The 17,137-nt window shown below is 41.5% G+C and overlaps 1 protein-coding gene across 3 annotated transcripts in view; it reads left to right on the forward strand.

The window, feature by feature from the left end:
* The first annotated feature begins 3,166 nt into the window (after nucleotides 1–3,166).
* The window catches only part of LOC148040814 (calmodulin-binding transcription activator 6-like), an 87,175-nt gene continuing 73,204 nt past the window's right edge, over nucleotides 3,167–17,137 (forward strand). The window contains exon 1 of one of the 3 annotated variants that reach the window (XM_087667341.1): nucleotides 3,167–3,515. In XM_087667341.1, the coding sequence (XP_087523467.1) occupies nucleotides 3,479–3,515 (37 nt within the window). In that variant the 5' untranslated portion in view covers nucleotides 3,167–3,478. The remainder of the gene's footprint in view (nucleotides 3,516–17,137) is intronic. The other 2 variants (XM_087667277.1, XM_087667404.1) reach the window with 2 other exon arrangements.

The raw sequence follows: 17,137 nt of genomic DNA on the forward strand, positions 1-17,137 counted from the left end.
GGTTTAGACTCCCATCCAAAATTTGACCACTTCACTTGAAAATCACACTGAATCATAAGAGGGTTAGTGTTAGTCCAAATATATTTTCTTTCTTGGATAAACCTTAGATCATATTGATTTAGCCTAAATTTGGTTTTCAGCTCTTCCTATCCTAGCCATTTCTTGTTGGTTTTGTCCCACGTGTCAACCCAAACTCATATTCCCTTTTGGTTGAGTTTACATGCTACCACATATTAAATCTCATCAATGGGGAAAAGAGAATTGCTCAGCTAGGCTAAGTCCTCGCTTATCCAAATTAGAGCTCTCTTAGATTGTTACGGAGAGATTAAGTTTTTATATATTTTCCATGCCTCCCATATCCACCTCATGATTGGGGAAGCATCTACTAGTTTAAACTTTACTACTGAGAGAATTATTGTATGTATGGGAAGAACTTAAAATTGTGCATGGCCTTCAACTTTGAATGTCTTGATCTGATTAAGGATTAGTGTGGCCCAAACCTCCTCCTGGTTCAATAGACACCTAATAATCTATCCAACTACCAACTTGTCAACCATTGAGCTAAGATCGATGAGCCCTAGATCTTCTTTATCTTTAGGAAGTGTACAGGTAGACCATGCAACTTTGGGACACTTGAACTTGTTAGGATCCCCCCCCCCCCCCCCCCCCCCCCTAAACAAGAAATTTCTAAACAGAGCTTCTAATTGCTTGAGGGCACCTTTGGGGGGCCTCTAGCATGCAAGGAAGTATATGCATGTAGGGATGAGGATGTGCTTTAGCACCACACATCTAGACACAATGCCTTGCTGGAATCCCTTCCATCATTCAAGTTTGCTTTGGACTTTCTCAATCACCCATTGCCATTTGTATTTGAGGGGCACCCCAAACCCCATTGGGATAGTGAGTAGCTTGAACACTTTTCCATTTGGGATAATTTGGTAGCCAATTTCAAGGATCCATTGAGATGGGTCTTGAATAAGGGTCATAATGCTTGTTTTTGAGTGGTTTATTTTGGAACTAGATACTAGATAGAAAATTTCCAAGCATTCCCCAAATATTGCTATGGACTCAATGTCATTATTTAATGTGCCATTTGTGTCATTCACAAAAAGGTTTAGGATTATGTTTCTATTGTTGGGTAGTTATATGTCTCTAATTTTGCCGTATTGCATCCTATCATCAATCAACCAACCAAGGCCATCCACCACAATTGCAAACAAAAGGGGGACAAGGGTGCAATCTTGTCTTATGGACCTCCTCAACTTAAATGAATCAATGAGTTCTCCATTAACATCTATAGAGGTTGTTGCATTGCCAAAAAGGATAGATACAAATTTTAAAAACTTCCTCCCTATCCCCATATCAACAAAAGACTACAAAATAAAGTCCCATTCAAGTCTATCATATGCTTTATCAAAATAAAGTCATGATTGTGTTTCTCTGCGTAGTCAATCCGTTCCCATAGGCTAATAATCACATCCAAAATATACCTTCCCTTAATGGACCCTTTATGTTCCTTCCTTATCCATGAGTGGAGATGATGTGTTGGCCTTTAGGCCAAGGCTTTGGCAAAGACTTTAAAAGTTGAGTTTAAGCAAGTTATAGGTCTCCAGTTACACAATGGGTATTTTCCCCCTTTTTTGTGTATTAGCTTTACCATCTATATATGTAATTTCTTGATAAATATTGGCCCTTCATTCCTGTCTTACTCTTGTGAGGGTCTGTTTTGTCTTGCTAAGAAAATCTTGGCTCTCCTTGATTGGGTTGGCCGTTCTTTAGCTAGCCAATCCCTTTGGGGGGGGGGGAGTGATTGTTCCAAATGGTCTTTGTTCCCTATTGAGCATACTAAAACTTGAGTAGTTCTGGATCAGCATGGAACCATCCTACCCTAAATGTAGAGGGGGTATCTTCTGTTAATGCAGTCAACACCGGGTTGTGATTTGACATGACTAGAGTGTGTAGAACATTTTGCTAGCAATTCATGAAAGATGCTAAGAGCCCTGCAAACGCATAGGATTTGTCTAATTTGGCTTTCCTGATGTAGGGTGGCTTTTGGTTATTGCTAGCAAGCTATCCCATTCTCTCCTTTTTGCCCCTCCTATCGTGTCCTTGTTCCATACAAGGTTGTCCACTTATGGAAGGCTCGTAATGCCTCCATTATTGTCGAGCTTATGCAGGGCTTATTGCTTGAGTTTCACTCTCAACTTTAATATTTCAACTTAGCATCTGAGCATTGGGCACACTTGACTGACCGTTATGCAACTTGAGATAGGACTTGTCACATCAATTTGGATCGCGAGCTCCAAAACTTCAAAATCATGAACAAGGATGACTTGCTAGTCAAGTTAGTTGAGTATCGACATCTCCTCACCGAGTTCCCAACCATTGGGGCTCCTTAGTCCTCTGACGATCAAGTCACCCTGTTCTTTAATAAGCCGCCAAGACAATATTTCCATTTTGTGCAGCAAGAGATTTCACAACCTCAAATGCCCACAATTTATGAGTTTGAGTGTTAGCTGTTGTGTTATGCACGATTGTTCGATCAATTTCATAATACGTCCTTGATAGAGGGGACCATAGTTACCTGGAACGAGGAACGGGAACGGGAATGGGGGGAACGACACATGTCTTAAGTGCCCCAAATATGCCCTGCATGACCCAAACTGCCCCAAAGAATATCCCTCTAATTGCCCCAATACCCCAATCCTCCTCTGCTTGCAACTTCTCATTCTTTGACATTTCTTGTGAGTTATCTTCCTTGATCTTTTTTCCATCCATGTTGTTAATTTCTTTCTCGAAGTCATCAACCTCCATTTGCGAATCCTAGAAAAACTGGGTTCCATTGTTTTTCTAATTTTCTCTTTACCTTTAATGGCTCCCAATGACTCCCCACAAAATTAACCAGGAGTGCAGCATATCTATTACCGAAATTCATATTATTGTTATTAATTTTCTTACCTGAGTTTTCCTTTTGCATATTGTTTTTTCGTTTCCTAATTTGGACCTTTTGAAGTCCCTTCTCATCAAGGGGGGGAGCGGTCCTTCGCCTCTTCTTTCTTGTGGTCCTTACCCCACTCCGAGCAAACGAGCCCTTACTCTTGATATACTAACTAGTAACTTGACCGGTGACGCTGTTTCGAAACTTGAAAGAAAGAAATATTCAAAAAGCTGAACTCATCCATTGTACGAAGTACGCGAATGTTGTCATCAATGGCGCAATACCTACAAAAAAGTCAGAGTTAGCGATCGCTTTACTCTCCTCTCCGACACCATTTGCCTTGGTCATCAATCCGCACTTCATTTCGCAAAGCCGAAGCACGCGGAGGACGTCCTGCACTTGATTTCACAGTCCCAAACCCCAAACACGCGGAGGACTTCCTCTGAGGATCTGCGTCAACGCGACCCCTCTATCTCCTTCTCTGCTGGTCCAGGGGCATACATGCTGCAGACTGGTCGTCCGCGAAACCAAATATTGTAAATGGACAGCTCCGAGGATGGCGCCATGGCGCGCGCAGGTCAATGCATTAATTTAATCAAGCCATTGGCTGATTTTATTGATTGATTGATTTATGTGGTTGCATGCTTCATGAGTGATGCCATAGCTATATCAGTTCCGCGTGTCAGGCGTGCCGTTAAAGATTTCTCAATCCAGGCCACGAGCTATTGCATTGTCTGTTCTCGTGAAGCTGAAAGGTGACAAAATTTCAGATGCCGTACGGAACAAATGGTGTGAAGCACATTCGAACCTGCCGTCTACTCTTGTTGAACTTTGGAGGACAGTCTTAGTGTTTGTCCTTCAGCTTTGAAATGACACTGCGGTTGGAGAATCTCGATCATTGCTCCTCTAGGAGCTATACCGCCTCTTTGTATCAACGCTTGCCCTCATTTCCATCTCTTGATCCTGTTGAACATTATATATGTGCTAGAAGGATGGCTACTTATGCCTTAAAGACCTCTTTATGCTTGGTACTTCATGCATCTGTTAGTTCAGCAACATGTAGCCCCAATTGCTACATCCATTTGTGAGGCTGAGTACAAGGCAGCTATTACAGCTACTGTGGAGTTCTTTTTTGGAAAAAACGTGTGGTTAATTATGTTACTCAGAAGAAGTTTTCAAATAAGTACAAGTACTCAACAGTCAAACTGGAGGTATCTGTAGATTAGAAATCACTCATATGTACAAGCCTCTCAAGGTGCTGTGGGGGATAGTAGCCATGGAGGGGGAATGTAATGCCATCGAGGGCAGCTCGCTTGTAATGTGAAAAGTAGGCCATGGCCACATCGGGTGTGAATGAACTGCTGCCAAAGACCTTATTGGTGCTGAGAGTCACCCTGTGGCTGCTCCTAGCAGCCATGGAGTGAGTGGATGATGGACGACTAGACCTCTGTCAGAGTAGTGTACACCAAAAGGCTCTCATTGCTGAAATCATGTGGTAGCGGGACTTCTAGATGTGCCACCCTTTGAGATTCCCAATGATCTTCCAAACCTCTGATCGTGAGGTTGTAGGCTCTAGTACCTAGCAATTGGGCAAAGCCTTTAGGCCTAGCATGGCACATGAGCCTGCCTTGATGAAAGATTGTTTCATGCATCTCTTCCTCAAACAACAAGTGGCAGCCTTGGCTAACTGATTTCCAGGAGAAGGCCTCATGAAATGCACCCCAAGGTAGGCGCAACTTTGTGGAGTTGTTGGAAAACTCCTCTCCACATGAGCAATGCTACCTCGCATGACCATATAGGCAATTCTTTGGAGTCTCCATTGTTGTGAGCAACACTTGTAGACTCTGTCATGTTTGCATTTTGGCTGGCCAATTCCCACTGTTGCTAGGCCCCCATGTGCTATAGGCCATATAGAGTAGGATGCTCTCCTTGGCCACAAGCATTTGCATCTGTGCATTATGAATGATGCCTAGGAGAATGGGGCCAAGTCGACTGCCAATTATGGGTCATTGACAAGAAGGTGATTGGCTTTGCCATTTGTTCAGCTCTAGGCAATCTCTCTCTTCTCCTTGTTAGGAGGACATAGAGCAGAGCTGCAGACAAATAGCCTGGCATTTGCATTGAGTTGAAGATCTCTTTGAATGCACATAGCATGGGATTCTATACCTTCTAGTAGGTGAAGAAAAAAGCCCTAGATAGCCCATCCTCTCTTGGGCACCTTTGCTTATCGTGTGACCAGAAAGCACAAAACATATCCTGCTTCGAGAAAGGGTTGAGGAGTCAACCATGCCAACTCCTTTGTCACTTCAAATAGGATGCAATTCCACTTGTTGCTTGCAATGACATACCCGAGGTGAGACTATCTCGTGCTTGGAAAGCTGGTTGTAAAAGTTTGCAGCGAGCCTTGTTACCTCCTGAGAGGGTAGGATCTGACTCTCTCATATTGATCATACAAGCTGGGGATCTGGTCCTCAAAGTGCTAGGTTTGCATACCTATAGGCACTCTTTGCACATGGTATCCTCTTTCTATGCCCGGAAAGTGGCTGAGGTGCAGAAAGATTGTTAATGATGACATCAACAATAGGTTGTCATCGAATTGGCACTGTTTCTCTCTTTTGCAGGTTTCAAAATCACATCAATGGCTAACTAATATGATTGGTAGGATTGAGTGGATTGGGACTACGAGGACCACCAAAGTGATGATTGAGACTAAGAGGATTGGTATTTCACTTGTTGTGACTATGAGGATTGTTGTGAAAGCCATCGAGATTTCAAAAGAGGTCGCGGCACAAATCAACATGTGGACCATGATTGGCCAACCACCTTATCATTCTATCCTTGTTTCTTCTTTTTAGACCACCAATCCATGATTAGTGACCATGGGATCATCTGTTTGGGTGCCTGTCCTAACCTCACTTCCCGCTTTTGAAAGGTTGGATCGCCGGGCAAGTGCATCCTCAATAGCTTTGATCTTTGGGAGTTTGTTGTTGTCTCTTATTCCCAACCTCTCGTGGATCCTTGAGTTGGAGAGATCATGGACTCCACAACTTTGTGGGATCGGCTCAATACTAGAGCTACTGTTTTATCTTTTTGAGTTGTATAGATTTGTACTTGTGTATGTGAGATGCATCCAACTACTGTAGAGGTTTGGATCGGGTTGGTATTCCTTTAACAAGTCTGTACATTCCGACATTGAATGATCCTGGAGTTAGAGGAGATTTGGGATGAACTTGCATAGTTAGGGAAGGTCATAGCTTTGGACCACCTAGCTGTGACACTTACTATCACATCTCCCATCACCAAAGTATGATGTCTTTCATATGAGTCTTCTCACCTCTTGTATGTGTGCTTTCATCACATGAGAGGAGTTAGTCTCTATGGTGCAAGACTAGGATGCCTAGCACAAGGAGACTGATTTTTGGAGAGCCAATGCCTTGAGTGGTGCTTTTGTAGCATCTTCATTGGTCGAAGGAGAATCCAAGTAGAAGGTGGTGCGAGCTTATCCCAAGCACCCTTTTACAGTTCGACATGAGTGGATGTGGAGATAATGAGTCTCTTGATTGAAAGAGTGATCAAATAGTATGCTTGAGCATCACGTATCTCCCAATGTACTTGATCAATCGTAGGAGAAGTAATAATAATAACTCTTGGAGAGTTGGAAGTTGTAGTAGAACAACTTGAAGTAGAGACACTAGCACTTGTGGGTGGACCATGACTTGTTGGTTGTACCTTTGCTAGTGTATTAGGGCTTGTTGACTGTGCCTTTGATCGTTGTGGGATGCCGGGCATGGAGCCTAGGGAACGCGTTTTCCTTCCCATTAGGGAACGATGTTCCAAGGTGTCGTTCTACCCATTCCATGTGGCTATGCATGGAATGGATCACTCTAGAGATGTTCAATTGGGAAAGGGTGAGCCGAGCCATTGTAAAGAAATACTCTGAATGCAGAAACACAAATAAAAGTGTGTGACAAAGCATAAATTCAATAGAGAAGACGATTAGGGTTAGGGTAACTCAAAGGCAATGAACACACTGAATGAAAAAGTGAATGGATATTGAATATACATGGCTCATATAGCAAACAAACAGTGCAAGGAATGAACACTAAACCTTGAACTCTCGTGTCTCGTGGACCGAGGCAAAGGTAATGAGTTGGAGAGTGTGTTGTACTCTTGATAGATTCTGAAACACAACAAGGCAGCCTCCAAGATGTAAGACAACAGTAAACACAATGGACAGGTAGAGGAGGGAGAAAACTGGCAAACGCAACCGCTGATGATGTTTTAGTTCGTATAGCAGCAGAGGATCATAAACACAATAATTCAGTAGGTTGCCAATTTTAGACAACGTGGCTGATTAGTAAATGCAGCAGAAATTGATGTAGATTGCATGATGGAGGTTGAAAACAAGTACTAGATCGATGGAGACAATCTCGGGCAGCCTCAATTGAGATGTTCTCTGCAAATAGGGTGTGGGCAACAAAGCTAAAGCGCTTGAAATGTGCAAAAACGAGATTAAGATTGAATGGAGGGAAGCATGCCTATTTATAGAAAGTTTCCGGTCCTCAACAGTCTAGAATCTCTCCACGTTTTAACTCTCTCAAATTGTTCCCCGTTTTAGGGTTTTTCCATTAAATGAGCATTTTTGGGGCTGTTCAAGAGGCTAATTAGCATGTAATGCATATTTTAGCTCAACACACTCTCTCAGGCCCAAAAACTGAGCTAGAAAGAAATGTTGTTTTCACCCCAAGACGTCCCACCCCAAAGTAGCTAGGGCATTGAACAGAGGGTGCACGTCGGCTGCACAGTGGCCTACCAAGACTACAGAGGCAATAATTGTCTTACCAAGGGAGTCCAAGTGGTCACCCTAAAAAGGCCAAGGCATCAGACAAAGGGTGCACGTTGGCTGCCCAATGGCCTACAAAGTCTTGCAAAGGCAGATGGAACCACAATGAATGTTTTTTTTTTTTTGGAAGTGTTTGTTTAGAAAATATGGGTTGCAATTGTTTAAGTAACTGAAAGGAGACTAACAACCAAAAAATTGGACCCAAGATCTTCACAAAACAAGTAAGCTAACTCCATCATAACTGGGTGTTGATGATGAAGAAATGGGCTAAGGGTAGGTGAAGCAAATATGGTGCATATGTGGAGAGGTAAAAAAGATGTGCGGATAGCAAGCTAGATAAGCTAAGCAGAGGGAGATTGTCTTAGAGACTGCCATGTGCAATGCCACGAATATGGTGGATCCAGAGTCCACTACTCAAAAGACCAAAAATGGATAAATGTGGATAGATGCATGTTTACAAGAACAGAATGCTAATGCACTCGAGTTATGCAAGAGAGTGTATGTTGAGGCAAAATGCTATGCAACGGTGCCATTGGATAGTGTCCTTGCATGGAAATCGTTCATGACTACCAAAAACTTTGAAGTAAGAAAGAATAGGCCGAGAGCCAAAAAATACCTCATACAGAGTCTTTTTAGAGACTGTTGTAGTTGGGCATTGGTTAAGAATGTACACTGAAGTGTTAACAGCCTTGACCTAAAGGTGCTTAGGGAGCTCTGTTGTGAACAACATAGAGCATCCCATATTTAGGATTGTCCAGTTCCTATGCTCTATGACTCCATTCTGTGCGAGGGAGTTGGTAGAGGTGAGTTGGCATGCAATGCCCTGGTCTTGTAGAAACTCAGAGAGCTCGTGGGAGGTAAACTCGCCACCACAATTACTTCTCATAGTACCCATATGACGACCAGTCTGGTTATGGACCAACGATGCCCAAGTACTGAAATAAGTGAAAGTATGAGACTTGTGCTTGAGGAAGTACACCCACATGTATTTAGAGAGACCATTCACTATAAAAAATAAGTACAGTGTCACGGGAACGTGAAATTTTGAGATGCTTTAATCTTGATGATAACATTTGATTAAATTATGAATTAAATATGCAAGGTTGTTTAGCATATGTGATGTACATGGCAGTTATTTCATGGTAACATAGTGGGTATCAAATGCAAAAGTTGTAATAATTTATATTTGATAGGCACTAGGTGGTACTTGGTGTCAGATTTGGGCCTAGACTAATTTATCGACCAATAATGTCAGTGGTGACATCGGAGACTAGGCATTAATTAATTAATTAATGTTGGTCTAAGGGCTAATAACTACTCAGGGATACTTGGAAGACAAATTGGCCTAGCCAATTTATTTATTGATTGGTGAAATTAATTTTTTGAGCACTAGAATAATTATCAAATTATTTTTTAAAATTAATATTCTAAATATTAATTTAATAAGTTGGATAATGTTGAAAAATGAGATTAGAAGGTTGCCATTTGGTAAAACTTGCCTATGCAAGTGGGGAAAACGTTTTTAGGGGTTGGTGGAAGTCTATCCTAGCCATTGTGAGAGAGAAGGAGGTTATTAGAGAGCAAGGAGAGGTTGTTGATGTGATTTGCAGCCACCAGGGATCAGTCCTACAACATGTGACAGCAATTTGGAGCCCTCCAGGAGTAGATGACAACAATACAAGGTTCTTTTGGTATAGATGACAGCATATAGAATGTGGCAGTAGTCTTTTTGGTGGTTCTAAGTTGTAGATGATAGCTTCCATGACTGTTTAAGCAAGGCAGCAATAGATTTTCAATGTTTCTTGCGATGAAACTGTGAAATTTCTCTCTACAACATTCTCTCTCATCTCTCAGCTTTCTCTTAAGTTATCTCAATATTTTTCAGCAGTTTGAGCCATTAGAGGAAGAGATTTCAGTCAATCTCTGTTGTAAACTCTAATTTATAGCAAAAATTAGGGTTCTAAGAGCCGCCTCAGGATGCATGCTTAAAATTAAGGGTTTAGGACTTGAATTTCAGCAGTTGAAAAGAGGAATTTCAGGGAGATTCAAGAGGATAGCCAGTCAATATCAGATTTGGGACTGAATTTGTCTCTCAAGGAGCAGGGTGAAGGCCAATTCCCAAGCAAAGCAAGGGACAAATTGGTTTAGAGGCTTGTTGGTCAATTTTGATAGGAAGAGGCACTTGGATTAGCGGAGGAGATTAGAGAATCTCAGCTGTACTCCTTCCATTTGCAATATAAGATAAATAAATACTACAAGGAGCAGGGTGAAGGCCAATCCCCAAGCAAAGCAAGGGGCAAATTGGTTTGGAGGCTTGTTGGTCAATTTTGATAGCAAGAGGCACTTGGATTAGTGGAGGAGATTAGAGAATCTTAGCTGCACTCCTTCCATTTGTAATATAAGATAAAGAAATACTGCAAGGAGTGTCAATTTTGGGGCCAATAGAGCGTCCAATGTCCAAGATTAAAGTGGTAAAGTGTGTATTTTCAGTATATGTGAATTTTATACATGCTGTCACTAATACTTAATCATGTTATTTACTACCCTATTCGAGGAGGAAGGTTGGTTTATATAGTGTGCCATTCAAGGCAGCAATGGATGTGGGACCACAAAGATCTATATGAATGAGCCTAAGGGGTTCAGCAGCACGAGCGATAGATTAGTGAGGAAAGGGTGTACGATGTTGTTTACCTAGCTGACATGCTTTATAGATCTCTCGAGTTAATTTTAGGTGTGGAAGGCCCTCAACCATCCCTTGACGTGACAGCTCGTAAAGAGAGTTGTAGCCTAAATGTCCTAAGCGAAAACGCCAAAGATGCTTTGCTTGGAAGTAATGGCACTTTGAATCATTGGAAATCGGCTTGGTAAGAAAGTGTCATGTGGTAAAGGCCATTAGGCTGTGCCTTGCCTTGAGCAATCACTAAACTAGTCTGAGAGTCTAGAACCTCCATTGTGGTCGTGGTGAAGAAAACTTCTCGTCCCAACTAGTAAAGTTGCTGAACAGACAACAAATTCACTCCAAGCTAGGGGACATGATAGAAAGTTTGGGGTACCCAAATTAGGGTTTTTCACGTGGGACACATTAACTCTCGAGGATTGCATTTCTTTTTAAAATAAGGTTTCTTCATTAAATGTTGGGATAAAGGCCCTTTTTCACCTTTGTGTATCAACACATTGTTGGTACACCAAAATCGAATCGTACTTTCACTCACTCACTCTCTCTCTGTCACTCTCACTGCTCGAGCTGCTGCTCACTTCTCTAGCTGAGCTCCAACAATTGGTATCAGAGCACAGGTTGTGTGCGCTTTCCAAGACCACATGCATTAGTTGCCAGTTGCAAGATTGACAGGCGGTAGTCAGCTCGCGAACAGGTCGAGCAATGAATAGCTTGAGGCAAAAGGTTAGTCGGGTCCAGCCAACTAGGCAGCAGTGTGGACCAGTCGAGGAGGAGTCGGGGTGTCCAACAGGCAACCAGCTCGAGGCAAAAGGTCAGTCGGGTCCATCCGAACAGGCAACAGCATGGACCAATCGAGTAGGAGTTGGGACGTCCAACAGGAAACTAGTTGAAAGGTACTGAGCATGTGGCGTACAGGCGAGTGGGTATGGCAGTAGGCATGACCTACGACCAATGTGGGAGTGGCAACTAGTGCAGAGCAGACAGGCAAGTGGCGTCACGTGACGTGCTTGACGGGTCAACTAAAAACACCCCCCCCCCCCCAACACACACCCACCCCCCGCCCAAGCCCGTTTTTAAAAAATTAGAAATTTCTTTAATTTCTGAATTTCCCCTTGTCTTAAGGGGGGGTCGCATAGTCGTCAAATCTCTACAAATTTGAGCTCGGATATTTGGGGCTTTTCCAATATTTGATTCCGTTTGTGTGTGGTAGTGACATTTGTGTCAGAAATTGCAGACATTGTGCGTGTTGATCTCAATCAAATTGGGGATTTTGCCAAATTTGTCGGAATATCGCTCTTTTGAGTAAAATTTCCCGACATTGGACCCCAAAAAATTGGGGCTTTTATTTTGATGAAATTTTGCTTAGATGGGATAGATTGGCTGATATTTATGCACTATTGGACCTGGAATTTCGGGATTTTGTGCAGAATTTGGTAAATTTCTGTAGTATTTGCCTGTGTGGTGGCTGATTTATGTATAAACAGCAGAGATTTATTATTGTTTGAGGAAGAACAGCCGTGTATTTGCTGATTCAGCTTGTGCTTCTGCAGTTCAGTGCATTTATTATTGTGTTTGTGATAAAAATAGTTGCAATTTCTTCAAGTTCAAACATTAAGAGTTTGATGGAAATCAAACGGTTTGATGGTCATGGCTTTGACCTTTGGAAAGACCGTGTGTAGGGCATATTGTCCTTAAAGGATTGTGAGGATGCATTGCAGGAAGATAAACCCGCACAAATGTCTGATGCAGATTGGGCCAGAGTTAACAAAAAGGTTGTGGCTTACATAAAGATAGGTGTCATTGATGACATTTTGATAGACATTAAAGGTTTAGATACTGGTTATGCAATATGGGAGAAGCTGAAAACTATCTATAAGATCACCACACGTGTTAATCAGGTGCATTTAATGCGCAAGTTGGTGAATATGCGACTGGATGAGTCCAAGTCTACAGTTGAGCACTTGAGTGCATTTACTAGCGTTTTAAATTAGCTCAAGGATGGAAATTTGGATTTTGATGATAAGTTGAGGGCGATCTTTTTGATCATGACACTGCCCGATTCTTGGGAGACCTTGGTGGTCTCTTAGTAATAACCCCAATCTCTCATATGATGATGTGAGAGATTCAATCTTGAATCAAGAAATTAGACGTATGTCTAGTGGAGAAGGTAGCAACTCAGCTTATAATGTAAGAGGCAAAGAGTAAAAAGAAAAATGCAAATGCCGGTCAGAGAAACAAAAGCAAGAGCAAAGGAAAGGAATAGAGTGATGTTACTTGCTATCAGTGTGGTCGAAAGGGCCACAAAAAGCCTGATTGTAGGTATTACACGAAGGAACAAGAGAGAAAGAAGAATGCAGGAGACAAAAAGAAGAAAGAGGATAAGATAGATGCATCTGAGGCAGCCAAAGGCAAGGAAAAGGCCAATGTGGCCTCGAGTGTAGTCATAGAGGAGCTTTAAGAGATAGAGACTGATTTATTATGTGCAATTGATTATGATGTCCTTGTATGTCACATGCAGAATATGCAGATTACCAAGACTGATGTGATTGATGCACTTTTGTCAGTTGATGATGGTATTACTCAGACTTGGATTGTAGACTTTGGTGTCTCTTTCCATGTAACTCCTTGTTTGGAGTGTTTTGCTATGTTCAACTCAGGTAGTTATAGAAAAGTATATCTTGGAAATAACCATGCTTGTAGCATTGATGGAATTGACACTGTACACTTGTCTTTAGATAATGGACAAGAGCTTGTGTTGAAAGATCTCAGATATATGCTTGGAATCAAGAAGAGTTTACTATCTGTTGGTCAGCTTGACTTGCATGGTTATACTACACTGTTTGGTGGTGGTTTGTGGAAATTGAAAAAGGGTTTCATGATGATTGCAAAAGGAACCAAGAAGGGCACTTTGTATTGTTTGCACTGTAAAGCTTTGAATGGCAAGTTCCTTGTAGTTACTGAAGATATTGTGGTTTCTCCATGATGGACATCCAAGTTAGCTAGAGGAGGGCTCTATGTGCTAGTTAGGCATTATCTAGATAGGAGCTTGTCACTAGCTCAAGTGGGTTGGGTAGTTTCCAATCAACTCCAGGTGGCATAGGTTGTCATTGGAGTTGTGGTATAAGAGATTAGGCCATATGAGCTAGAAAGGACTTGATGTCCTTACCTCTTTGAAGAGAGTTGATGGAAAAGGCTCTAAACTTGACTTTTGTAATGAGTGACAGTTTGGAAAGCAAATGAAAAATTTCTTTTACTCTGGTGTCTCTCGTAAGTCCAATGTCTTGGACTTATTGCATTTTGATGTATGTAGTATGCCTGTGAAATCGTTGGGTGGTGCTGCATATTTTGTTTCTTTTATTTAATGATTATTCTAGGAAGATTTGGGTTTATCTCTTGAAAAGGAAAAGTGAAGTGTTTGCTGTTTTTAAAACTTTTCACGCATTTGTGACCACTCAGATAGGTAAAAAGCTGAAATGCTTGAGAACTGATAATGGGGGTGAGGTCACATCTACTGAGTTCAAGTCTTTTTGTGACTTGCATGGAATTAAGAGGGAGCTTGTAACTAGCCTTTTTTCCGTGGATGGGTGGTAAATCCCTGATTACAACTTAATTATAGTAGCAAAACAATAATTGCAAATCTGAAAATACAAATTTACCTATTGATCTTAGACAATGCACATCTAATTGGCCCCAAAATTGGTGCCCCTTTCGGTATTTCTTTAGCTTTATTGAAGAAGAAGTTGATTTACAATGGGATTCTCTCGATCCCCTTCGCAATCCAAACTCCCCTTGCTATCCAAAGTGGCTAGCAAGTCGTCAATCTGATTTGCCCCTTGATACGGGCACTTAATTGGCCTTTACCCCCTCATAGACGATGGAAATCCCCCAAATCCAATGATTGGCTAGTCCTCCACTTGAATTTAGCTGAAATTCACCTTCAATCCTGAAAAATCCAAATCTTGGAGCTTCCAATTTTCGACATGCTTCCTGAGGTTGCTGCTAAACCCTAATGTTTGCTGTAAATTAGGGTTCACAGTAGAGAAATTTGCAAATTCTCAGGCTCTAAGGGTCCAAATGTTGAGATATTCAGAGTAAGGCTGTCAAATGACTGGGAGATGAGAGAGAAAGCTGAAGATAGAGAAAATTCAGAGTTTCTTTGGGAACAACTGAAGAAAATTTGTCATTTATTGTTGCTACCCTGTCTCAACAGCTTGTAGATGCTATCACCTATTGTTGATTGGTCTTCTCTTGTGCGTGGCTGTCTCAGAAGGTCCTCCAATAGCTGCAAATCAGACCAACAACATCTCCTTTCTCTCTTTTGCAGGTTAAATACACTATAAATGCCTCTCTCCAGTCTCTAAAGACGTTTTTCAGTCTTGTATGGGCATTTTTGACAAGTGGCAGCCTTTCCAAATGGTTTTTTCAGCATTATCCATAATTAAATATTAAATTTCAGTCTTTAAATACTGAAAATTAATCTAATAATTATTTCGGTGCCTTGAAAAATAATATGATTGGCCAATAATTAAATTGGCTTAACAACTTCCATTCCTGAGTGTTTTTTTGTCATCTTTGACCATTAGATGGAAGTTAAGTACCATTAAATGCCACTTCTCTAGTGTCACCAATTGACACTTATGGCCAAATGAATGACCTAGGCCAATAATTGGCATCAGATACCAACAAGTACCTGTGCGGCATAACTTATAGCAACTTTTGCCTTTGACATCCTTCGATTTCCTCGGGTCCCGGACTCGTAAATTTATTCTAATCCCAGTTACACCTCACATGTGCAACATTTACTTAACCACGTGATTAAAAAGTAATCCACATGTTAAGTGAGGTTTCAAAAATACATGTCCTCATGATCGAGCTTATAGCTCCTTACAACCCTTCTTCAAATGGGGTGGCTGAAAGATATAATAGGACTTTATGTGAAAGAGTGCAGTGCATGTTGTCCACCGCTAATCTCCCTCATGAATTTTGGGGAGAGACACTTAAAACTACGGTTCACATTTGCAACCACTCTCTAAACAGGTCCTTAAATAATGGCATCCCTGAGGAGGTTTGGTTTGGCAAATCGGCATCATATGACCATTTACGGATTTTCAGTTGTGATGCCTTCGTGCATGTTAGAGATGAGCTGAGGAACAAACTTGACCCAAAATCTACCAAAGGCATTTTCATGGGCTATGGTGATGAGGGTGAATTTGGCTATAGAGTGTGGCTACCTCAATCTAAGAAATTTATGCGTAGCCATAATGTTTTGTTTAATGAGGCAAAATTGTTAAAAGGTACTTTAGCCTCCAATGAAGACATGAAAAAGGTCAAATTTCATAATTTGCAGCCACCTATTACTTTAAATGATGAGCCTCATGATGCTGTACCATAGGTTGAAACTAATGATCAGCCGGTTATTTTTGAGCCAGATGATGATGGACAGCAAACAGAAGCACAAGAAGGTCATGGACAGCAAGATAGACTTGTTGATTATGAAAATGCAAATGCTGGTAATGAAAATGAAGGTGCTGTACCGCATGAACAGCATGCTGAAAATGGCTTACAGCAGCCAATAAATGCTGAAAATGACATACCTCTAGATGTAGACCCAATTCCTGAAAATGTCGATCATGGGGTATGCAGGTCTACACATTTAAGAAGGCAAACACATAGGTATGACCCCTCTTTGCATTATGTAATGCTTATAGATGAGGGTGAGCCTCTTACCTATAAAGAGGCCAAGTCATCCAAATTCAGCATAGTAAGTGGGAGCTAGCTATGTAGGAAGAGATTAAATCTCTGTATGCTAATGATACTTGGGATCTTGTGTCGTTGCCCAAAGGAAGAAAGCCTCTTCCTAACAAATGGGTTTACACGCAGCCATGCAGATCATTGTTTGTACATGAAAAAGGATACAGATGGCAGCCCCATCATACTTGTTTTGTATGTGGATGATATGTTGCTAGTTGGGAAAAGAAAGACTAGCTTGGATGCTCTCAAAGATCAGGTGAAATCAGTCTTCTCCATGAAAGATTTGGGGAATGCAGAGCATTTTTTGGGCATGAGGATTCACAGGGATAGAATATAGAAATTGCTATTTTTATATTAAGAGAAGTATATTGAAAAGGTATTGGATAGATTTAATATGGTTGAAGCTAAACCTTTTGGGATACCCTTACCTCCTTATGTTAAGCTTAGTAAAGCCAACGCCCAAAAGATGACATGGAAGGCAATGCTATCAAGGGAGTCCCTTATGCATCAGCTTGTGGCTCTCTTATGTATGTTATGGTTGCTACTTGTCTAGACATTGCTCATGCAGTGGGAGTTGTCAGCAGATTTATGTCAAATCTTGGCAGACCACATTGGGAAGCTGTCCAGTGTATTCTTCGATACCTAAAGGGTACATAAAGAAAGTGTATTTGCTGTGGGCGGGATGCATTTAGTTTGCAAGGTTATTGTGATGCAGACATGGCAGGTGACTTGGACACTCGTATCTCCACTAGTGGGTATGCCTTTACAAATGCTGGTAGGGCAGTTTCTTGGTGTTCCACATTGCACAATGCAAAACATCGTAGCACCGAGTACTACTAAAGCTGAATACATATCAGCTATTGAAGCTTCTAAGGAAGCTATATGATTGAGCAAACTTGCAAAGGATCTTGGCATGTCTATGGGTACT

This window comes from Lygodium microphyllum, chromosome 1 (assembly GCF_053477565.2).
Source record: "Lygodium microphyllum isolate KBCC chromosome 1, Lygodium_microphyllum_v1.1.10, whole genome shotgun sequence".
Lineage (NCBI taxonomy): Eukaryota > Viridiplantae > Streptophyta > Polypodiopsida > Schizaeales > Lygodiaceae > Lygodium > Lygodium microphyllum.